Source organism: Hippocampus zosterae, chromosome 17 (genome assembly GCF_025434085.1).
Source record: "Hippocampus zosterae strain Florida chromosome 17, ASM2543408v3, whole genome shotgun sequence".
In the NCBI taxonomy this organism is placed as follows: Eukaryota; Metazoa; Chordata; class Actinopteri; order Syngnathiformes; family Syngnathidae; genus Hippocampus; species Hippocampus zosterae.
In genome coordinates, this window is record NC_067467.1 from 3,626,917 (window position 1) to 3,650,478 (window position 23,562).

The following is a 23,562-nucleotide window of genomic DNA, read 5'->3' on the forward strand; positions in this document are numbered from 1 at the left end:
GTGACTCATCTACCAATCCTATGCAAGAATTCCACACGAGCAAAAGTCGCGGTGGAGCTAAATTGATGTTGTTGTTTTTTTTCTCTATTTAAAATACAACCTCTAGTTATGTGGACGGCTTCAATGGCCATTGGAATCGTGGAGGAACTTTACAGTTCGAAACCATATTTAAACCCGCTTGTTTCGGACCATATTACGGCTTTTGTTATGTTTTATTTGCTGGCTTGTTTTTTAACACCGATATCATTGAAAACATTACAATGTCACAAATGCAATCGTTCTCCGCCCGAGGGACGTGAATGTTCTTTTCCAAAGTGAAACTTGTGGTCATAACGGCGTTCTGTCAAACCCTTTACGGCATATACTGTAGTGACTTTACGACACCACCGCAGAATACGGTAGAATTTGACTGGCGGGCGCGCAGTGTGTAAACAATGTGAGATTTCTGCGTCTAATAATACAGGACACTACTAAGAAAGTGTTGGTTTGGGAGATGTATTTGGACAACGGTGACTTTTACTTTCTTGGTTTAGGACTGTTGAAGTTTGACAAAGTGACAGGTTTCCTACTTCAAGTGGTTTTAACATTTGTATTTGAACTACTTAGCATTTTTAGTTGACATGCTAACAGTGGCGAGAGGCTGCTATATGTGAGTAGCGGCCAGGCATGCGAGTCGTGAACCTCCTCTCAAAACATCTGCTTCGACTGGGACACCAGAGGTCACGTATCCAGTTGAGGTGTCGTTCTGCGTCGCAAGACTCATTGACAACGTTAGACATGATGCGGAGGGGGCAGATCAAGCGGGTCCTCTGCGTCGCCGAGAAGAATGATGCCGCCAGAGGCATCTCCGAAATCATGTCCAATGGCATGTCCGTGAGGGTTAGTCTCTTGTTGTCATTGACGTTTAATTTTAGGTAGTGTAATGAAATGCTTATTACATTACCGGTAGTTGCTCATTTGGAAGAATTTGGCCTCGAGGGTTATGAATTTGATTCGGACGAAATTATTTTCTATGTATTTTCTTTTTCAGAGGGAAGGACTGTCCAGGTTTAACAAGATCTATGAGTATGAATATCATCTCTTTGGTCAGGTATGTGAATGCCGCGAAATACTCACTGTTTGGTATCTGTTTCTTTTATTTGCACGTTTCCTCCATGTGTACTTGTGTTTACATCCAGAATGTGACAGTAGCAATGACATCAGTCTCAGGCCATTTATTGGGACTTGAATTTAAAGCTCCATACCACAAATGGTAAGTTTGGAAAGTACATGTCCACTTGCCTGTTACACTCTGTTAGGATTCATTTGTACATGCAGCTGTTGATTTCATATTTACATTTTCTTTCCCAAGGCACAGCTGCAATCCAGTTCTGTTGTTTGATGCCGAGGTCGAGAAGTATTGTCCAGATGGCATGATACAAATTAAGGTGCGTCTCTTTAGAATAGGAATAAAAAAAAAAACATGATAGTTCTTTGTATCGAAACAAATTTGGGAACCTTCTACTTTGTCTTCCGTCTGATTTAATGTTCCATGTGGCTGTAATATTGTGTGTAAACAATGTTTGTTGTTGTAAACTGAGCCCCCACTTCTCCTTGCTGTCCTTCTTATGCAGCGTACATTGGAAAAAGAGGTGAGACAATGTCAGGCTTTAATTATCTGGACCGACTGCGACCGTGAAGGAGAGAACATTGGCTTTGAAATAATCAACGTCTGTAAAGCAGGTAAGGTCATGTCAAATCTTAACAATGCAAAGACAGACAAAAGCAATGTTTACATTTCGTCTTGAGGTCCAGTCGTTGAGATGCACATATCCTTGATAAATACTTTTTTTTAGTGAAGCCTAATTTGCAAGTGTTTCGGGCAAAGTTTTCTGAAATCACCCCCAACTCCATTCGGAGAGCCTGCGAGACGCTATCGGAGCCAGACGTTAACATCAGCGATGCCGTCGACGTCCGCCAAGAGCTCGACCTGCGGATAGGTAAGGAGGCGCATCCGTTCGAGATTCTGCGACGCAGCAGATAGTCTGTCGGTAACCTTCAGACTTTCTGAATACATTTCCCTCCGGACATATCCAGGCGCATCCTTCACAAGATTCCAGACCCTTCGCCTCCAGAAGATCTTCCCGCTGTCTCTGGCCAATCAGCTCATCTCTTACGGCAGCTGCCAGTTTCCCACGCTGGGTTTCGTAGTGGAGCGTTTCAAAGCCATCCAGGCTTTCGTTCCTGAGACTTTCTACAAGATCAAGGGTGCGTGCACACACACAGATCCAAATCCCGATAAGGTGTTTGGATTATGGTTAATGGAAAATATGTACATATTTTTTTTTCTGCTTCCGTGTTTTAGTGCTGCATGAAGTGGAGGAGGACACTGTTGAGTTTGGGTGGAAAAGACACCGTCTCTTCAACCACACAGCTTGCCTAGTGCTTTACCAGATCTGCCTGGAGGTAATCTAAATGACCAATAAAAATGATAGAAAGTGTGAGTCGGTTGCAGCGGTGTCCACATTGTAGACTGTCTTGTACTGAGAGACCTTGCCCATGTTTTTGTTACCCAATTGGGATGATGATGATGATGATGATGCCACGGCGTACGTACCATGTCACCGCTTACTCCAAATATACAAGCAAACATGTTATTATGTGGTAAGGCTAGTACTTGTAAATCTTACACGTCAGAATATTGTTTCATTTTCTTCCTAGGATCCCTTAGCAACAGTCACCTCAGTCGCGAGCAAGCCCAAGAGCAAATGGAGACCACTGCCATTGGACACTGTGGTAAAGTCCCGCAACCGCAGTCTCGCCCGTTCCGCTGGTCCGTCTGTTCCACAAGCCCGATGATGACCTTTCTCTCTCTTTTCACGCACCAGGAACTGGAAAAACTGGCATCGCGAAAGCTGCGAATAAGTGCTAAAGAGACCATGAAGATTGCGGAGAAACTTTACTCACAAGGGTGAGTGTGAGTTTGTTTTATTTTTGGGGAACGCATACTTTGACTTTTTTTTTTTTTGGGCGAAACGTTACTGTAAATATTGGGACCATTTCAGTCAATGTCCCATTTCTGCTTCTCTGAAGGTTTATCAGCTACCCTCGCACGGAAACAAACATTTTCCCAGCATCCCTTGCTCTCAGACCTTTGGTGGAAGAGCAGATGCAAAACCCTGACTGGGGGGCTTTCGCCCAGCGGGTGCTTGAGCAACCCGGTGGTCCCAACCCACGACAGGGCAAAAATTCTGACCAAGCCCATCCCCCTATTCACCCAACGAAACACACCAGCACACTGCAGGTAGCCACATTTTAAGACCTTCACACAAAACGATGTCGTTTTGAACACCGTTGTTGTTGTTTTGCTATTTCAGGGAAATGAAGGACGCGTGTATGAGTTTGTCGTCCGGCATTTCCTGGCTTGTTTATCCCAGGATGCTTTGGGGCAGGAGACAGTTGTGGACATAGACATCGCTCAGGAGAAGTTTTCCACTTCGGGACTCATGATAGTTGCGAGGAATTACTTAGATGTTTATCCTTATGACAGGTGGAGTGCAAAGGTAAGGGCTTTGTGTGTCTGTGTGTGTGTGTGTGGGGGTGGGTGGGGGGTTGTCAAAAGTCAATATTTAGTTACTATTAAAATTACTTTGTGCGTGCTAGGTGATTCCAGTGTACGAACAAGGTTCCCAATTCCAGCCGTCGACCATCGAGATGGTGGACGGTCAGACGAGTCCTCCACAGCTGCTCACCGAGGCGGACCTCATCTCACTGATGGAGAAGCATGGCATCGGTATGTCGCAAACGCACATTTTGAGGCTGTGATTTCAAGGTTTTGGTGGCCACAAAAGCACCAAAAAAAAGAACATAACAGATATTTTTCTCGGATATTCCTGGTTAATAAAAATGGCACTTTGCAACTGTTCACGTCAAATGATTGCTTACAACGGAATTTTTAAATCCTATTTCGTCGGTGTTAACGTGCAACTTTACCAGCGTCAACATATTTGGGGCGAAAATAGGTTGGACTGTACACAATCGATTTGAAGATTCATTTGTTGTTTTTAAATCTGTTCACGGTGCTACCCCAACTTATGTTTCCCACATGGCCACTAACTATACACCACCTAGAAATCTCTCCTCAGTGTACCGCGTACGCGTTGCAAATCCGCTGAAGGTTCTTTGACGACTTTTTATGGTCCCGAGCTGTTGAACTCGCCATCTTGCTTTACGAAGTCAATATTGACCTTTGACAACCCCCCCCCCCAAACACACACACTTTGTCTTTCTAACACACCCATTTGAATGACAATATCGTGTTCAACAGGTACCGACGCGACACATGCGGACCACATTGAAACCATCAAAAGTCGCATGTACGTGGGCTTAACGCCTGATCAGAGATTTCTTCCCGGCGAGCTTGGCATGGGACTGGTGGAAGGTATAGAAACAACCTCGCACCCGCATGCTACAGTATTCCCCAACCAATTTGTGCCGCGTCTCTGTCCTTAGGTTACAACGCCATGGGCTATGAGATGTCAAAACCACACCTGCGGGCTGAGTTGGAGGCAGACCTCAAGCTGGTATCAGAGGGAAGGAAGGACAAAAGGAGCGCTTTGCAGCACCACATCCAGAAATACAAGGCTGTCTTCATCGAGTCGGTCAGGAAGGCCAAAATGTTAGTCCGATGTTGTAATTCAGACTCGTACGACTGAAAATGATGGAGCCACTGTAAACCGTTTGCTGATCAAGAAGTCATTCTCGACGCCGCCTTAGGTTAGACGAAGCTCTGTCGCCGTATTTGGGTGCTGCCCAGGAGATCCCTGAAACTGAACAGCAAGACATGGAGCTCCAGCTGCCTGTCAGGAAGTGTCCCCACTGTGGACGAGACATGGTGCTGAGGAAGAGGAAGGAGGGAAACGGGTGAGATAAACAACACCGCGGAGCTCATTTAAAAAAAAAAAACTACTTCTCTCGTACAAAATTAATCATTTGAATAACATGTTCGTATTTGGCTATTGTGGTGTTAACAAATGCTTTGCTTTACCTAAGTCTTCGTCTAGTGCACTAACATTTCTTTATTTTTGTTAAAAAAAAACAACTACTGATAAACAACCACTATTTGTATTCCACAAAAATTACAGTTAAATGGAGTTAAAAATCCTGGGAAAATCAAAATGGCAAATATGCAGATAATATAATATGTTGTAATTTCACCATTCACCACTAGGTGGCAGACATGGCATAGTTGTGCCTTGCACTGTGTCTTACACTGGGTTATACTACAATGTGAGTAGGCCAATTTTAATTTTTTTTTTTGTGGATATGGAATGCAGGATATGCAGGACAAAGATGGTAATCCAGTGCTGTAATATCAACTATATTACAGTGCGTGATTATTTTGTTTCTTGCTTTAAACCATTTTGAATAGTCTTAAGATAGTGCATCTTTTATTCGTGCATTTAAAAAAATCTATTCTCAAAAATGGCATGTATTAAGCGCACGTATTTCTCATGAATGCATGTATTTTGTCCATCTTTAAATGTAGTAAGTTCCTGTCCTGCGTGGGCTTCCCAGCCTGCAAAACAGCCGTATGGTTTCCCGAGACGATGCTGGAGGTCAGCCGAGACGACAGCATTTGTTCCACCTGCCAGCCGCGTCCCGTTCACATGTGAGTGCCGTGCTCCAAAACTGAGAAACCGGCAAAGAGTCTTTTCAGATGCTTGTGACAAACTCGAAATGCAGTTGCTTGCCGACAAAGAAACGTGAGCCATAGTGACATTCACGAGGCCGCCATGTCCTCAGAGTAATTGTCCAGTTATCATTTCGTCAAGCTCTTTGGCAACGTGCCTCTTTCGGTGCTGCATCATTGCAGGGGAGGTGTTTGGACTTCAAATGTTTTTTGTTATTGTTGTTGTTTTTTTTAAGGCTTTTTAACACTGCAAGCTGTATGAAACAGCGGCGGATCTGGCTGAGAGCCCGAGATATTATTCTAAGCCTATTGCGCATGAGCATGTCTGAAGGTGAAAGTATTTCGAGCTGTGAAGAACAGCTATGTGCAAGTCATTTTGATGACTAGAGCACTGAATTGTGGGTAATGATGCACACTATCCTTGCCTTGCTTACCTCAGGGGCAAGGGGAAAGAAAATTGCCACGTTGATGCAAGTGGTGTTTTTTTTTTTTTAACAATGCACAAGGTTATGGTGTGTACTTTTATGCAAATCATGACTCTCAGAACAATCCGAGCTCAAAGTGAAAGCTCATTATACCGACGGGGCAATCATAGACTCACCACCATATGCAATTCAATAAGCTCCACGAAGCAACCGCTCTCGAAATGTCCTCCGTGACAAAGGTAATTCTGCCTGACAACTTTAGAGATATGACATGACATATTTATGAATTTAATTTTGGTGAGCTTATATTTTGTCACATGTACAAAATGATCCGGACACATTACAACAATAAGAGACGTTAAATGAATGTCTCTCAATGAAAACTGAGCAATAATCAACTTGTAAAAGCGAGGTGTTTTTTTTAAAAATAGTGTCAGTGTGAGTTAAATTGTGAGGAAAGCTGACAAAAATTCTTGGCGTCAGTGGGCGTTCACCCTCTGACCAAATGCCAGAGCACAGTCCAAATATAGGGCACGTTTGGAAAGCAGCAAGACCGAGTGCTCCACACCAGCATCTGTTGCCACAGCAACTCTTCAGATGTACAGACCTTAGAGCTGAACCACAACACTTATGGACAAAAAAAGATTGGCGAGGGGGTGGGGGTGGGGGGGTTCACGTCACCCAGCAGTTTGTTCCCTAACTAATTACGAATACAAAAACTTTTCATGTTGCTGTCTTCTGCGGGTGCTACTTTGCTGATCGCCATGGCAACCTGTTAGCTAAACTTTAGGTTTTTTTTTTTAGACATGCATTTTGAAAAGCACATGTATCTTGTACCTCAAGCTTGTCTGTATATCTTGGTGATTTTGGTGACCTTTGCTGCGCCTCTTTGACATTCATGCTACATCTGCACAGTCTGATTTCCAAAGATAGGATTTCAAAAGTTACGTAACATGTGTAATAAGGTGGTTGTACTTTGCAGGGGTGTGTGCATGAAATGTGGTTGTAAATCATGGCTGGCATTAGCCCACTCTGTGTCCTTCAGGTTAAAGTTCAAGTTCCGTAGGGGCAGCCTTCCCGCCATGATGCCTTTAGAGTTTGTCGGCTGCATCGGTGGATGTGACGAGACGCTCCGAGAGGTGCTGGACCTTAAATATCTGCGAGCGGAAGGAGGAGGGGGAGTAAGAGAGGACCCCCCAAGACCAGCACCACCCCGAACATTATGTTCAAACTCGAGGCCTTGTGCTCCACCCTCCACACGCTCTTGGACCCCGCAATCTCGCCCACCACCAGGGGGCAATGTTCTCAGCGTAGGCAACAGCGATGTCATTGTGTGCAACTGTGGCGTGGATGCAATTTTGCTAACTGTGCGCAAAGAAGGTCCCAACCAAGGACGGCAGTTCTACAAATGCAATTCGGGGGCTTGTAATTTCTTTCTTTGGGCGGATCAGCCCAGCCATCAGGGGGCCCTGCAGAATCATTGGCCTCCTCCACCACCACCACCGCGGCCGCCTCCTCCACCCACTCAATATGTGGCGATCAGGACCACGGGCGGAGGAGGTGGCGCTGCGCCTAATGGGGGCGCTGGAGGTCTGATGTGTAACTGTAATGAGGCCACAGTGACTCGCACCGTGCAGAAGGACGGGCCCAACAAGGGACGGGTGTTCCACACTTGCGGGAAACCGAGAGACCAACAGTGTAACTACTTCCAGTGGGCTGATGAAAACCTCTCGGCGCAAGGTAGGACAAACGCACACAAACGTTTGGTTTGTGAGAATGTTGATTTTTTTTTTTTTTTTTTGGGGCGGGGGTCAAAGTGGTCACACATCATTTATAAATGGAATACGGTGAAACTTTTTCTTCTTTCAGGCGGCGGCCCGTTTAACAGCAACAGCGACGGACGGAAAAAGGGAAGGAAGCTAACGGGCGCCAAACCCCCCGCTGCCAAGAAACCTCGTTCCTGCGGTATCTGCCACACGCCAGGACACACGCGCCTCACTTGTCCGCAGCGGTGAGAGCTTGCACCCGTATGCTTTTGCACTCTGCGACTCGACTGGCTGCGTCTTTTACAAACGATGCGGCATCTGCGTAAACCCACCCGTGTGCCTTCTTGTGACTGTGGACTTGACAACGATGCCAAGAGGGGCGGGATCAAGTGAAGGCAAGGTTGAGCATCCTCCTGATGGCCACCAGGCAGCAACAAAATGTAAAATAATTTGCATTAACATGCCGCGCATATTAAAGTGAGGTCTCTCAAGGAATCCTTAAAAAACGCGTCTGCGCGTTGCTGCTACAGCTTCAAAAGAGGTAAAAGCTGCCCTTGATTTGAATGAAACATCCATTCATTGCGTTTCTATTTATTCGACTTTCTGTAGTGCAGCCTCACTGAAAGCAGTTTCAGAGGCAATCACTTTTCTTGATCTCGTTTTTTTTAAAAATTCTAATTAAATACTGTTTTATAATGAATGACTGATAATAAATGTCAATGTTTTCTACATTGCATTGTTGGGGATATGTTTACTGAGATGTGAGTTTGGTTTTATTTTGCACACTTTTCTCTGGAAATGAATCATCTCAAATTTGGTTTCATCCTGACTCATTTGTCTTCAACCGCAATCTCGCAGCTAAGCCAGCTAAGCACGTTGGACGCAGCAAACTGGAAAATGACTTTTTAATCTGCTGCTACAATCCTGATTCAACCTTAAAGAACCTGTAAAGTGAATGCAGAGATTTATTTTTAAAGTACATTATTCAAGTACAAGAAACTTGCTGAAAATATGACAAGACAGAAAATTAAGCAATACTAAATTATAGTTTGATTTTTTTTTTTCCTGTTGTTGCTGTTTTGAAATTACGCCAGCAAGCAAAAGGGGAAAACAACAAAGTTCACAGTGTCCCTCAGTATTTACTGTTGTTTTTTTAGATTCTCGGCCAAACTATCTTGAATTATAACGAGATATGTAAAAACAAAGTCAAAGGTTAAACTTGAGTTTAGATTTTTAATTGTGAGATTTTTTTTTTCTCGAGAGGTGTTTTAAGTGTGAATGACAGTTTTCTTCGGGTGTGTATAACTTTTTTGGGTGTGAATGAGAGATGCTTTTTTTGTTAAATGTTTGGCATTTTTGGTGAATGCATGTGTGTTTTTTGCTGTTCATGAAGAGTTTTATGGTGCATCTGTGTGAGATGGGAGGGTTGTTTTTTTGGGAGAGTGTGAGGGATTTTGGGTCCGTGAGACTTTTTTGTGCATGAGTGAAAGTACTTTTTTAGTGTGAGGTAAATGCTATTTTTGGTTGATTCGGGAACATATAACATGATTTTATTTTATTTGTGTATGAATTGCAAATCCTTTTCGAACAGTTTGCCTCTCATTTGGCAAACAATCTCGCACATACGGTGTGAAAGTATTGACATGAGTGTGCCTTCTTCACTTATGACGTCCCTGCAGTTACTTGAAGGTAGAAATGACAAAGCACACCGTGCATCGCGATGCAAGCGGAGTGTGTGACTCACTGGTCGTGGCCAACTAACTTTGTGCAGTAAACTACATGACCCCCCCCCTCCCCCTCCCCCCGCGTCACTATTCCCACAGGCGGTTTCGTTCGATCCCGATTTAAATTAACGAGAAACGCATAGGATTCCCGGTATGTGGAAACTGATGTGTTTTATTTTATTTAATGTTCCAGGGAAGCAGCGTTGATCTTACTGGCACGTGCGATGAGTCACGCGTGACTCATCACGAGTGGGCGCTAATGGTCCTGCGGTGTTTTGTTTTTTTTTGTATTGCTCCTCACTCCACGCACACACACATGCACAAACTGTCGGTATCCGGGCAGATAACAAGTCATGTGATCAACGAGTCTCTCCTTTTTTTCCCTGAATAGCAGTAAATACCTCCTTTTTTCGGGAAGTGTCACACAGCTAACTTGTAAACGTTCCCTGCCGGAGGAAACGCCGTGGAAGCGCCGTAAGCGTGATGACGTCACCGAATCCACACAAAAGTGAATAGTCGTTAGCACCGATAGCTGAACATTGATACTGATACCTTATTCGTAGATAATAAATAATCATTTTTGGACCAAGAAAGAATGGAGAAATGAAACACCAGACACTTAGTCGTCCTGTGCTGAGTTGAAAGTAATTATCGCTGGTTGACAAGTATTTTACACGTCATAGCAGACACGGATGTGATCATGCGTCTCATTATCTGATTGTGGTTGAAGTGTATAGATTTGCGGCGATATCATGACTTCACAGGTTTCTCTATCAACAGCGCTGGCGGTTAAACGCTGGCTCTTCAGTTACAGCTGTGAGGCAGGATCTGTGTGCAGTGTGGCTTGGATTTGGAGATCCATTTCACTGCATTCATAGGTCAAAGGTTGCGGTAAACATGGATCACTGTCCATCCCGCGATCTGCGTATCAACTCTGGATCATCATCAACATCATCATCATCCAGCTTTTCAGTGGTTGCTGTAGAAACAGTTGCCATGGTGACCTGTGCCCGTAAGTGATGCAAGCATTCCAGGTGCATGCAGACCATGACTGTAGACCCTGTGTGTGTACGGCCTGAGTTTACTGTAAATGATCTGGATCCCTTGCGGAAAACAGGCAGTGTTATCTGGGCCTTCAGCAACCGCCTGCTTATTCATTATGTCAAGTAACTCCTGGAGGAGGGGGAGGGGGGGGGTCAGAGAAGTGTTCAGGTATTAAGTTCAAGTTGGCCCATACTGAATTGAGATGGTTTCTTTTAATGTTAAAACGAAAACCAATTTTTTTCACAGATCTTTTAGTGGCGTTGAGGAGTGACACTCCTCGACGTTTCATGCTCAGGTTGGATGACACCTATTAGCTGGAAAGCTTAACTAAACACTAGTTTTATACTATAAACAAACAAACAAACAAAACTTGACTCAAGAATTTGCTGGAAAACGATTTTTTGCCTGCACACAGAAGTAATCCATTCACCTATTTTCGAGCCCAACACAAAACAAAAACAGAATCATGAGAGAATTTCTCTAGAAACGATTTCCAGTTGACATCAACTCTATTTTCTTCATTTTTGAGAAAATGATTTTTGTATTTGTATTTTTGAATGTAAACAGAATGACTTGTAAGGTCATGGAGTTCAATTCAAGTCTCACTCCAGTTAAATCTTTTATGCGTTTTTGGGGTGAGAACGGTCAACCTCAATGGAATCCAGAGGTACAACTTGACCAACCACATCAGGAGAAGAGATGGACAACCGTAGACACCCACACTCACTGTGTGGGAACCGATCCTGCGCTGTATAGCTAGATAGATAGCTAGATAGATGGATAAATAGATAGATCCAAACATTAAAAAATGGCAAGATATTTCTAAAACTATTCAGCAATATGCAGCTTTAAAGACCTCTATTCAATGGTTAAATTCCAACTTTTTTAATTTGCACAGCGGCATTGTCCAAGTCTCTCTCTGTCGTTCTCTGCACTCTGCTCTAATTTGCGTGCGCGGCCACGCGTTTGGGGGCTCGGCCCTACGTAACGGAGTCGGGAGCGCGCGCGCGACTTAAAGCAAGCGTCGTCCCGTGTTGATGTGTCGCAGATTTGAAAAAGTGAGCCAGGAGAGCACTTTGCGTGACGGCACCCGGACATCGAGAGGCATCGGAGGCGTTTTAGTGCCCCGAACGAACATTATTTTCCTCCCCTTTGCTCGGGTTTCTTTTCGCTCGTTCTTCCTCCACTCGTGCCTGGAACGGAGACGGCTTGTTTTGAGCGGGGATGGAGCTGTCATCCATCGGAGACCAAGTGTTCGCAGTCGAGTCCATCACAAAGAAGCGAGTCCGAAAGGTGAGCTCCGACACTTTAATCCACTCCACTCAACTTACATAACTTATTTTCCGTGTGCTTTCCTGCCACGGAGGAGCGTGTGGTGCGCCCGTGAAAGAAAAACTAGGCCACGCACTTTCCATTTACTCCAAAAGACACATTCAAACTCGTATTTTTATTTATTGGCCGGGGGACTTACACGTTGCTTCGTTTTATTTCTCTAGGACACACGCGTTCTTTATTTTCGTTTCTGGAAGTTGAGTGCTGTGTTGCTACTGTGCCGTGCAAAGATGCTGCAGCATGTTTGTGCAGGAGCCCACGCAGTTATAGTACACAACGAAGAAGGGGGCGTGTACGCGTGTGTTGTGTGCAAGGTGGCCGACCAAACGCAGGAACACAATTTGGTTTTTTTTGTAACCGTACAGCAATTGTTTAGGTTAATAAGCAATCGTAAAGGATTTTTTTTTTTTAAAACGAAACCGACTTCTTGTTGACATAAAGTTAAGTGGCCATCGTAACACGCAGCAAGGTTCCAATTGTTCAACACCAGTGACGTAGGTGTTGCGCAACAGCACGTTGTTTATATATTGCCGTGGCCCCACCTATCCGAGCCACGGTGTTAGGTTCTAGAAGAGTCGCTCGTGTGACCGTGCACCGTCACATCACGCGCAACTCGGGGAGAGAGAGAGAGAGCGAGAGAGGTAGGTAGGGGGGGGGGCGGTGACACTGAAAGAGGCCGCTTACTGACGTCATTCCTCAGACGAACCCCATTTGACGAGGAGAAAAATAGCCCCGCCTCCCTACATGCGCTCATTTTAAAGTGGCAACATCATCACATGCACAAGAGTACACGTTGTACTTTTACAGGTTTAGTGTATTGTCATAGCCTCAACGGTAAGAACTTTGACTTGTACAATTATATACTTGAGTGTAGAGCAAGGCAGGACGTTGATGTTGCGGTTACTATGTTTGAGTCACATTTGGAAGCTGACGTTTTGATCAAGTGGCAGGAAAGAGACGGAGTCTGGACTAGACTTCCCAGCAAAAACTGTACTTAACCCATGACGTGACTCCCGATAAGCAGCACATGAAAATAGATGCATGGAATATTGTGCTTTATAAAAACATAACCATCATGCGACAATTAAATAGAATGAAACAAATGTAATGTTTTGCCACATTTTTTGTTTCAACACAATGAACATTGTGCTGTTTCTTCTGGTGTGCAAGCCTTGGCCACATGGGGGCAGTGTAATAGAACAAAGATACATGTAGCAACGGTCACGAGTTACTCTCACCAAGCTGCAGTAACATCAGTAGTTCTTTGCAGTGACGAAATAATATATGCCTGAGTTTTTATATGATCTGTCCACGTGTGTTTCACAACCGTTTATATTATGTTCTTATATTTTTGTTCAAGGAGTTAGTTCTGTCACCACTACCACACTGATGCTATTCGTTAGCCTGTCGATATAGTGTTATGTGTTGCTTGTTAGCATTAAGGACTGAAAATAAAAAATCTTTTGTGAATGTTTGAAAAACAAAACATGTCATTCTCTTTGATTTTTGCTTCAAGATATATTTCAACTGGGAGTAGCAATAAACATTGACACAATATGACATTTTATTTTTGATTGTTCACTGTCGGCCAAATTGCAGATTGTTGTCAAGCGAGATGAGTTGAGTTCACTGAAACCCGACCGAGACGACCATGTATAGTAAAGCGTTTTTAGACGAAAAAAACGACCATGTATAGAAAAGCGTTTCGAGACGAAAAAAACGACCATGTATAGTAAGGCGTTTTTAGAAGAAAAAAAACGACTATGTATAGAAAGGCGTTTTGAGATGAAAAAAAACGACCATGTTTAGTAAGGCGTTTTTAGACGAAAAAATTACCATGTATAGTGAGGCGTTTTTAGACGAAAAAAACGACCATGTATAGTAAGGCGTTTTTAGTCGGAAAAAAAACGACCATGTATAGTAAGACGTTTTCAGACGAAATAACGACCATGTATAGTAAGGCGTTTTTAGTCGGAAAAAAAACCGACCATGTATAGTAAGACGTTTTCAGACGAAAAAACGACCATGTATAGTAAGGCGTTTTTAGACGAAAAAAACGACCATGTATAGTAAGGCGTTTTTAGACGAAAAAAACGACTATGTATAGAAAGGCGTTTTGAGATGAAAAAAAACGACCATGTTTAGTAAGGCGTTTTTAGACGGAAAAAATGACCATGTATAGTAAGGTGTTTTTAGACGAAAAAACGACCATGTATATATAGTAAGGCGTTTTTAGACGAAAATAAAAGGCCAAAAACAAAATACATGGTCGTTTTTTTCAGCCAAAAACGCCTTACTACACATGGTCGTTTTTTTCGGCTAAAAACGCCTTACTATACATGGTCGTTTTTTTTATAAACAACAAGGAGACAGACAAGTACAGCTTTATTGTCAAATGCACTGTATGTAAGCCAACAAAAACTAAATGCCGATAATCCAATATACAGTGAAGATGACAGAAGCCCCCTCCCCACCCACACAAAATAAGTTCCTTTTCTGTCTTACTGGCATCTCATTTTAATGCTATTCTCTCTGTCTGTCTGTCTGCAGGGTAATGTGGAGTACCTGCTAAAGTGGCAAGGATGGCCCCCAAAGTGAGTAATCACTGACTCATCACCCAATGACATCATCCTTGAACATCGGCTCACATCCAGCTTGAAGCCTGACCTGCGTTTCCATACGGGGAAGGGCAAGCATGACGAATGTTAAAAGTGTGCTTGTGTGGCTGTTGGCAGGTACAGCACTTGGGAGCCAGAGGACAACATTTTGGATCCTCGCCTGGTCTTAGCCTACGAGGAGAAGTGAGTTGAAATTTGTTTTTGTGAAAAGCGGTGGGATTTATCTTTTTCTTTTTTTCATTGGACTTTTGCTCATGTGTTTGCTTGTGTCTTGGTGATATTTCCAGTCAACAAAAGATCAGAGCTCTGGCCTATCGCAAGAAAGGTCTCAGACCCCGAAGCCTCGTCCTGCGGGTAATGTCATCTTTGCATCTACGTATTTTAGGAAAGGAAAAGGAAAAGGAAAGCTGCTCTCCTTATAAACATCCAAAGTAGTATCTTTCAATTTCCTCACTTGTGTCCTTCTAGAACATCTTTGGCATGGACCTGCGGAGCGCCCACAAGGCCCCGGACAAACCTGCGCCCCGACTGCGACTCTCGCTTACCCGCGCCATGAGCACCGATGTGGACCATGTCGAGCGGGGAAGCGCATACTGTCGCTCAGCGAGGAGGAGGAGGACCAGGCAGCTGGCGTCCAAGCGGAATGCATGCGCCCGCTTGAACAGAACTGCCAGGCACCGGAGGAAGAAGGAGGAGGACTGGGATGACACCAGCGAAGAAGAAAAGCAAGAGTCCCAAAGTGCCACAGAGGACAGACGGGCAGACAGCTTATATGGTTTGTTTATCAGTTTGTCAGTGGCCTCCAAGTGTGAACTTTGACCTCTATCATCCCAAATTTCTCCTTAGGAAAGAAAAGTTCATTTTTATAGCACAAGAGTGGAATTACCGCTTGTCTCGTCGACTGAAAGTGAATTTTCTGCCCTCAAGGTCATTCTGAGTGCAGCTCACCCCCCGTGCTGGAGCGACAAGACCTGGAGCTGGACATGGAGGAGAACGGTCCTAAAATGTTTTCGGACCCGGAAGACGTTGACGCGGGAACGGTTGTGTGCGACCAATCAAACGACGGTGCATCGGCGCTTGACGACGGAGCAGCAGATGCGGAAAACGGGTCAGAGGGCGACACGGGCGAGGAGGAGCCGCGGACGAGGCCCGTGAGTCCCGGCGCGCACCTGAAAGATGACCTCACCTCGGCGGTCGCGGGCGGAGATGCGGTGGTCCGCATTCAGAACGTTACCACGACGACGGCGACCGCTCAATTACAGCATCCTGGGAAGGTGATCATGACCGAGGTGACCATCAATTCGCTGACGGTGACTTTTAAAGAGGCCGCCGAGGCGGAGGGCTTCTTTAAGGACTGTTAAGTGAAGGCGCATCCATTCGACAACAATAATCAGACTCGCCACTCATTTTGTAATTTGTCGCGTGGGTAACATGTTTACATCGAAAGAAATTCCTGCTGAGAAGACATTATCGCCTTTGAATTGAAAAAAAAAATGAGTGGTGATTTTTATTACTGAGGTTAATTAATTGGAATTCTCGAGAGACAAGTAATGAGGCAGCAGTCAAACAACTCCCTTCTTCCACGCAGCTACTTCTGATTTTTATTCTTCAGTTTCTTATTTATTAAGATGTTTTTTTTTTAAGGAATTCCAGAGAATCTGATAGTTAGACGCAGGTCAAACAAACTGACTTCTTCCATGCAGCTACTTTTTACTAAAATAGTCTTGAAGTGCTTTCCAGCTAGACATCACGCTCTGGTAGTGTATAGGCGTCTCATGTTATTCGCCCGTCTTACAAATATGTTTCGTCGAAGATTGCCACTTGGACCCGAGTTTATTTCTGTCCTAACAGAAATAAAACAAAGAGATGTAATGACTGCTGCTCATAGGAAGGAGGAGGGATGCGCAAAAAAAAAAAAAGCGCTGTTGTTGCTGTCTGTTTGTCCGTTTTAAGTACTATAAATGCGACTTGGTTCTATTTTTGTATTACCAGTCTGTAGTTCACTCTTTACACTACTAGCCTTTGTGCTTTTCAAAGGAAGAGGTATCATTTTACACTGCTGCTGTTACGCTTTGTGAAAGTACAATAATGTACACTAAGCAGACGTACATTAGATCAGATAGTAGGAGAGCCTTTGTTATTTATTGCATGTCATGTGTAAGCTAAACTTAATGTATGTGTCTGACTCATGTCTTTTCTTGGAAAAAAACAAAACTTGTTTTTATTTCGACTGTATTTCCAATAAACATGAACTGACTACCTTTCGGAAGGCATGTATTTGATTATCGCCACTCGATTGGTGTCATAAACCAGAACTTTATTCGTACGTATAGACATAGTTATGGTACAATAGGCCAGCATGGTCGATGATTGCTTAGCAAGTCTGCCTCTGATCGCATCTTTTTGGAATTGAAAGAATGAAAAAACAAGCAGACTTTTTTTTGTATGATCTGACAGTCGTATATGATTAAAATGATCTGCATTGTTGTTCCCCCCCCCCCCACCTAAAATTGTTCAGATAGAATATATCCATTCCTTCATTAATTATTTATCTACAGAGTACTTAACTAGTCGGCTGAATTACTGTAAACAAAAGTATCACCGGTCGTAAAATATACAATTTTGCATTATGTTTATATATTTTTATGTTTGATTAAATAACTGCCTCATTTATTTTAAAAGTAACTGAAAACAATCGCAACTGCATTTATGGTCAGTTTAAAGTTATTTTCATTTGCTTGATATAAATCACTATAAATATTGATATGCAATAATAATTACTATTATTATTATTATTAATAATAATTTAATTTGGGTCAATCCGTAGTGCTTAAAACAATAAATGACAAACCAGGAGAGGGAGCTTTGACATGACTCAAAATAGGTTTTACGTTGTAAAGTTAATCATCTCCACTAGAGGGCGCCTCGTTCTTAGAAATCCATCCAGTCATGATCGGAGTAATTTATGATTTTTTTTTTCCCCAAATGGTTATGCTGACTCTGTGCCATCGGCCTCTTCATGAGAAGCTACGCCGTGTTTCATTAAAGTCACTTCGACTACTTTATCTGCAAGGAGTGACCACCAGAGAGCAGGTGACCGATCGCACTGTCAGTGGATCTCACTCGAAGGGATTAAAAGCTTAACACTGCATAACCGAATACTCTACTGTACAAGGTTACTGTTCCTGCTGCAAACGGTTAGGCTTGCTTTGCTTGGAGCGGTTAAGTCCACCGAGTTGTCAATCAGAGGGCGCTGAAGCAAATTTCAATCAGTCGGTCAACTAATGGTTAAATCTGAATTCAAATCTGAGGGTCGACCGAGTTGTATCTCATTTTTGTAAGACGAGCAGGAATAAGTCATGCTTCTTACTAAACAGGATCTGAGACAGTTGACCTAATAATGTGGTCACTTTCACTTTCAAGATGCTCTACTTCAAAGCACAGCGACAGACGGCGGTCAAAAAGCAGCACAGAAAAGTCAGTCGTGGAAGGTGGTTGACACTGCTGAGCAAAAAAAAAGAAAAAAAAAGAGGTAATGACACTACAGAAGTGTCATGGTAACCAAACAATCAGGGACATCGGAAACTATTTCAACGAATGACACAAGACATGAGGTCAGTAGGAAATAGTTTGATGTATTTGCGTGGAAAAAACAATCACTGAAACATCAGCAACCAACACAAGGCTTTATCGCCTATCGCCGTTTGGCCCAAATGTGTCGTCAGTGCACGCTGTCGCGCTCATATTAGCAACGAGTCAATTGGAGAAAAAGTGGAGTTTCTTCAAAAGAAAATGTAACTCTTGAATGCTGCTATTAAAAAAAAAAAACCTAGGTAACAATTCAGTTTGGTCTGGACATTCACAGCATTAAATGGACAAACATGTTGGGAGAGCGTGTGGTCTACCTGACATGTAGGGGGCGCTAGTTTGCGTATATGACAAAAAAAAATGCTACACGGCTCTCATCGCTATAATATCATGCAGCGTCTCTGCGTGTTCTTCTTGCTCTTTTTGCTGCTGCGGTTGGTCTCTTTGTATCTTCTGATCTCTCTCACGAGCGAATAGAACGCTTCTTCCACGCCCTGCCGGGAACACAAATGCAAAACGGGGTCAGGCCCATGAAGATGCGCGCAAAGGAAAGGCGCTCAATGGCGTTACGGACGCACACCTGTCTGGTTTTGGCCGAGGTCTCGACAAAGGGCACGCCGTAGCTTCGAGCCAGTTCCTGTGCTTGTCGCGTCTCGACGGAGCGTGAGCTCAAGTCACTCTTGTTTCCCACCAGCACCATGGGAACGCTGTCGCTGTCCTTCACCCTGTTGATCTGCTCTCTGGAGGGCGAAAACATGAGGAATAGTTTGTCAACGACGCAAAAAAAACGGGGGCAATTTTCACGACCGACTGGGTGAGAAATTGAAAATTGTCAAAAAATTGGTTATATATATATTTTTTTACGACAATCTCAAATTCAGATTCCCAACTTAATTGAACAGGCCCTCATTTTTGACTCTGTGGTCAGATGAGCCCCCATTGTGGGATATAAAGTCACAAGCATCTAACAGCACGCGTTTCTCTCAAATCCTTTTGTACGATTTTCCAGGATGTTGAATCACGAAAAAAAAAAAAAGGCCTCACAAGTACAAATATAACCCAAAAAGTGAGATGAAATCGAAACCCGTCCATGGCAGTTCAGAGCCTTCGTATCAGTTTCATTTCAAGGATCACAAGACTGCAACGCTGTAAAAAGTGTGAAGGTTTTGTTCTATTTTTGCTCGCTTTGATTCCAAAGTAGGGTCCTAAAAAAAATAATAAATCAATAAAATACAAAAATGAACGCCACAACCGTAACATCAAACTCAAGTTCAAAAACAGATCCAAACTTATCTGCCAGGGGAACTTTCAGACTCGTCATTGCTTGAACACATTTGCATACATGATGTAGCCGACGGCGCATTGCATACGTAGAGACGTCCACGCCATGCTACGCGCTTTTAATTGAACAGTTTAAAGAGCAACTACATAATGGTGCAACACTCTCACTGTATTAATAGTTTAAAGTGGCTTGACATCACAAGCACCTGTACAGGTGAACGTCCTCAAAGGACTTGATGTTGTTGATGGCGTAGACGCAGAGGAAGCCCTCCCCCGTCCTCATGTATTGGTCCCTCATGGCGCTGTACTCCTCCTGACCCGCAGTGTCCAGGATGTCCAACAGACACGTCTCTCCGTCGATCACCACCTGCTTCCTGTACGAGTCCTTGCGGCACAGAAAGACGACAGCATGCACGCTTTAGCCATTGCGATTCCGTAGCTTCCAGAAGTGATTGCCAACCACTGTGCCGCTGCACCGTAGTGTCTCGTGAGTGAGGGATCACCAGGAGTGACGGAAGGACGTGAGCCAATGTTTTATCGATCTATGCAAGTTCCCTTCCATTTATAACTACATCTCAAAAATTGAAGACAAGCTAAGGGGGTGAAAGGAAAATTCTTCTTAATTTATAATATACTGTAATCCCTCAAAGGGAATTTCAATTGACACTCTGCTACATACACTGAACACTTTTGGTGCTGCACAGCACACACGTACTGTACTGCCAAATCACAGTCACGCAGGCGTGCAAAGGAGACGTCAGAGTGAAAGCGTGATTTGACATGGACCGAACATGTACGGCGATGAGACCCACCTCGATGGTTGGATCATATTCATCCACAAAGTGATTCTGGATGAGCTGGATGGTGAGAGCACTCTTGCCCACGCCTCCTGCTCCGACCACCACAAGCTTGTACTCGGTCATGCCTGCAAACTGACGCGAAAACAAAAGCAATTGACAGCAAGCACACACTGCGACCGCTCAGCAGACAGCCGATAACATCTGATCCAGCGCCGTGACATGGCGACCCAAATTTAACTTGGACACTCGAGTCCATGTCGCCTCTAATTTACGTCACCAGCGTAGCTGCCGAAAAGTCCGTGTTATGTAAGAACAAGGCTTACCTGGAAATATGATTTTAAGACAGCGTGTGAGTTCACAGGTTCGGAGTTTACGCGTGAATGTTTGACATTAGCTTGCTACATAGCGTTAGCCTGAGGACTTTTTCCTTCCTCAAACCGCACGCAAAAAAAAAACTTTCAGCCCTCGAGCCCTTTCCCAGCTACAATTGTGCGTCACAACGCGAAGTCGGGATTTATGACGACGTGTTTAACTAGATCCACACTTTAAAGTTGTAAAAATACGACAACATCTGATTTCGCCCTCACATTCAACCACTATTCGCGAATCATTTGAAAAGTCAAAATGATTGCGTTAATCCTCACGCTAAATGACCAATCGAAGGCAGACTCTAAAACAGACATTAATTTTGTCCAATTACAGCGGAGATTTTAATGTCACTCTTGCCCGTTACAAAAACTATCCAATCATGCATTGGGATTTCTGCAGTTGGGCGTGGCTTCCACCACTCAATCGACCGTCACTTGTATTCGCTGTACTGTGCTTGGGTTTGTCAGTACAGTACTGGGTTCTGTCACGAAGTATTAATATTCTCCCAACGAAGCAGTAGACGTTTCGTTATAGGATTGAAGTGTTTTTTTCAGGCATTACCACTTAGTGCAGTACTTACCGTTTTGACTTGTTACTTGTACTCTCTACTTAAGAAAATAGATAAATGTGCTTCTTTGTCAAAAATTCTCATTATGTTTTCTCAACCCCGAACGTTCATTTTACAACGACGCACCACATGATTGTATGATTCCAAAAAGAACGTACGAAAGTTTATTTTCATCTGTTGTTTTTTAAAATGGATACTTTATATAATTATCAGAGTTGCTTTTTGACTCGCACTTATATAGTAAATTTCCATTTGTATTTTCATGAAGTTGAATCAATGTTTCTACTTTTACCATTCCTGTTTTAAATACAACTATCTATTTATGTATAAGTACCTTTGCCACATGGACTTCTGTATTAACTGATGCTATCCCAATTTTTTAAACTGTGTTTGAAAGTTGAATTTTCCCAATTTGACACGGCGTTGATCAATAAAAAACATGCTGAAATGAGAGCGGTATGACGATCGAAAATCCTGGACGTTTACTGCCCTCTAGCGTTCATTGTGAAGAACATCAAGCACTTTGGAAAAGACACACGCAAGCGCGGACACACACTTCGGTACGCACCCACGAGCGCTTGTTTGCCATCCCGCATTGTGACGTTCGTTCATGTTGCTGCCGCACTCTCCCACTGAGTGCATCTGCTCTCTTATCTAATCTTTGCCTAAAATCGCAGCGACAATCCCGTTTCCATCTGCCCCGAGAGAGACAGAAACAGGAAACTGACATTGCTCCATCGCCGTGAAAAAAAAAATATTGACTATTTAAAAACAGAAGAAATGAAATAAAACAGACCGCTGACACCTGTAAAATAGCTGCTTAGGTTTTATTATACACAAGGATATTTCACATTGTACATCCTTTGTACACTAATTATTTTCCACATTTTTTTTTGCATCTTAAAATATTTAAGATTGAATTGTTTATACACTAGTTCCCATCACGTTTCAACACATTTAATTGAGATCGAGGTAAACAACACCGGAATGGCCGTAAACTGGGACAAAGAAGAAAGTCGATTACAAATACAACACTGAAAACTGAAAATGATCACATGAATAATCATTCTTTTTTTTCCCCCTCCAGCATTTTGCTTGTAAAACCAAATAAACCCCTTGGAAATACTTTGCGTTCCAGCAGTGTATCGTTTCCCATCAAAACCGCAATTCAAGATCAGAAATGACACATTTGACCCGAAAAGACAATGACCAAATGTCGAATCAAAATTCTAAATGGATTGCTGCGCGAGTACAGTACATGCAGAGCGCAGCTTTGTCAGTGCGTTTTTGTGTGTGCACGTAATAAACACGCCTCCTGCCCGATTCTCTAAGCTCCGTCTATGTGCTGTTACAGAAAGCTCCCTGTGACTCCATTGCCCAGCTGCCATTGCATCAAGATTACTATCAAAGGGTGAAAACGGCTACTTTGGAATTAAAAAAAACAAAAAAAAAAACACTTCACCCAAATATATAACGTTGCGTCAAGTGGGTGTTGCTCAACAGAGACACTGTTGCCATATTGCGTGCTGGCTGCTCTCTCGACACACAGCATGGCACGAGAGTGTGCTCACATCATGAGAACACCACCTTGTGTGTGAGTGTGTTAAAGGACGAGAGGGACGACGGGGGACTGCACTGCTGTACTCATTATAACATGCCCACTGCACAATGTTTCAGCACCTGGACCCAACTGACAGAACAACACACTCACGACACCACTGACCCACTGGGGCTGTCTTTCAGGAATTAGAAAGACGGCACCGATGGACAGAAGAGAAAGCTGGAAGTCTGATGGGGGAAAAAAGGCCTGTTTGGACTACTTCGCACCACTTAGATGACAAAACAGTCAATGACACACCGCACTGGTCACCCGAAACATCATCGAATAAAGAGTCCGGCGTGTCGGATGATTACTCATCATATGTGCCTTGTGACCCATGAGCCTAGATGGGCATGACCTAGTTTGGTCGGACACAGGTGAGATTCCTCTAGACACCACGTGCATCTCTGTGCGTGAGCATGTGCCAAAGATGGATGGTACCAATTTCATTCAAAAAAAAAAAATAATGTTCAGAAAGTTTGCAAGGGTCTTAGCCAAAAAAACAGTCTGCGTGTGTGTGTGTGTGTATTTCATCACTCTTCATCATTAACATCATTCTTATTTAAAACCGCTGACATGCATTCCCTGAAAAAAGAGGAGAAGCTTCAACATGAGATGTGAACTACAACACAAAGGAGACGCTTGCTGCGCTTCCTCCTCGAGATGCAAACGGACCAATCACAGCGAGCCGCACATTAGGGACCACGTTTGAGGGCCATGGAGCTGCGTTATATAAATACCGTCTTTGTTTATGTATATGTCAAAATCTAACACTG

At 43.5% G+C, this 23,562-nt stretch overlaps 3 protein-coding genes across 3 annotated transcripts; 2 read left to right on the top strand and 1 right to left on the bottom strand.

Annotated features, from left to right (window-relative positions):
• The first annotated feature begins 15 nt into the window (after nt 1-15).
• top3a (DNA topoisomerase III alpha) lies at nt 16-8,593 on the top strand. Its single transcript, XM_052049204.1, has 19 exons — nt 16-879; nt 1,031-1,090; nt 1,179-1,252; nt 1,352-1,427; nt 1,614-1,722; nt 1,836-1,979; nt 2,077-2,247; nt 2,345-2,445; nt 2,701-2,775; nt 2,868-2,950; nt 3,073-3,283; nt 3,357-3,542; nt 3,643-3,772; nt 4,307-4,420; nt 4,492-4,657; nt 4,756-4,902; nt 5,528-5,650; nt 7,142-7,836; nt 7,966-8,593. The coding sequence occupies exons 1-19, from the start codon at nt 667-669 to the stop codon at nt 8,109-8,111; spliced, it is 3,024 nt and encodes a 1,007-aa protein (XP_051905164.1). The 5' UTR covers nt 16-666; the 3' UTR covers nt 8,112-8,593.
• Nucleotides 8,594-11,620: 3,027 nt separating this feature from the next.
• Nucleotides 11,621-16,845, top strand: cbx7a (chromobox homolog 7a). Its single transcript, XM_052049963.1, has 6 exons — nt 11,621-11,923; nt 14,513-14,556; nt 14,698-14,763; nt 14,868-14,934; nt 15,049-15,355; nt 15,508-16,845. Exons 1-6 carry the CDS (start codon nt 11,855-11,857, stop codon nt 15,939-15,941), a joined length of 987 nt encoding a protein of 328 aa, XP_051905923.1. The 5' UTR covers nt 11,621-11,854; the 3' UTR covers nt 15,942-16,845.
• Nucleotides 16,846-18,195: 1,350 nt separating this feature from the next.
• zgc:55558 (GTPase KRas) lies at nt 18,196-20,880 on the bottom strand. The gene is made up of 5 exons (XM_052049966.1): nt 20,573-20,880; nt 20,262-20,381; nt 19,656-19,834; nt 18,749-18,908; nt 18,196-18,662 (listed from the first exon to the last, which is right to left on the bottom strand). Exons 2-5 carry the CDS (start codon nt 20,370-20,372, stop codon nt 18,549-18,551), a joined length of 564 nt encoding a protein of 187 aa, XP_051905926.1. The 5' UTR covers nt 20,373-20,381; nt 20,573-20,880; the 3' UTR covers nt 18,196-18,548.
• Nucleotides 20,881-23,562: the final 2,682 nt, after the last annotated feature.

Coding starts and splice junctions, on each gene's coding strand:
- top3a (XM_052049204.1), top strand. CDS start 667: ATGCGAGTCGTGAACCTCCTCTCAAAACATCTGCTTCGACTGGGACAC. Junction 1,091..1,178: donor AATATCATCTCTTTGGTCAG/GTATGTGAATGC, acceptor GTTTACATCCAG/AATGTGACAGTAGCAATGAC. Junction 4,658..4,755: donor TCGGTCAGGAAGGCCAAAAT/GTTAGTCCGATG, acceptor ACGCCGCCTTAG/GTTAGACGAAGCTCTGTCGC.
- cbx7a (XM_052049963.1), top strand. CDS start 11,855: ATGGAGCTGTCATCCATCGGAGACCAAGTGTTCGCAGTCGAGTCCATC. Junction 14,764..14,867: donor GTCTTAGCCTACGAGGAGAA/GTGAGTTGAAAT, acceptor TGATATTTCCAG/TCAACAAAAGATCAGAGCTC. Junction 15,356..15,507: donor ACGGGCAGACAGCTTATATG/GTTTGTTTATCA, acceptor TCTGCCCTCAAG/GTCATTCTGAGTGCAGCTCA.
- zgc:55558 (XM_052049966.1), bottom strand. CDS start 20,372: ATGACCGAGTACAAGCTTGTGGTGGTCGGAGCAGGAGGCGTGGGCAAG. Junction 19,835..20,261: donor AATATGATCCAACCATCGAG/GTGGGTCTCATC, acceptor CTGTGCCGCAAG/GACTCGTACAGGAAGCAGGT. Junction 18,663..18,748: donor CCTCGGCCAAAACCAGACAG/GTGTGCGTCCGT, acceptor TGTTCCCGGCAG/GGCGTGGAAGAAGCGTTCTA.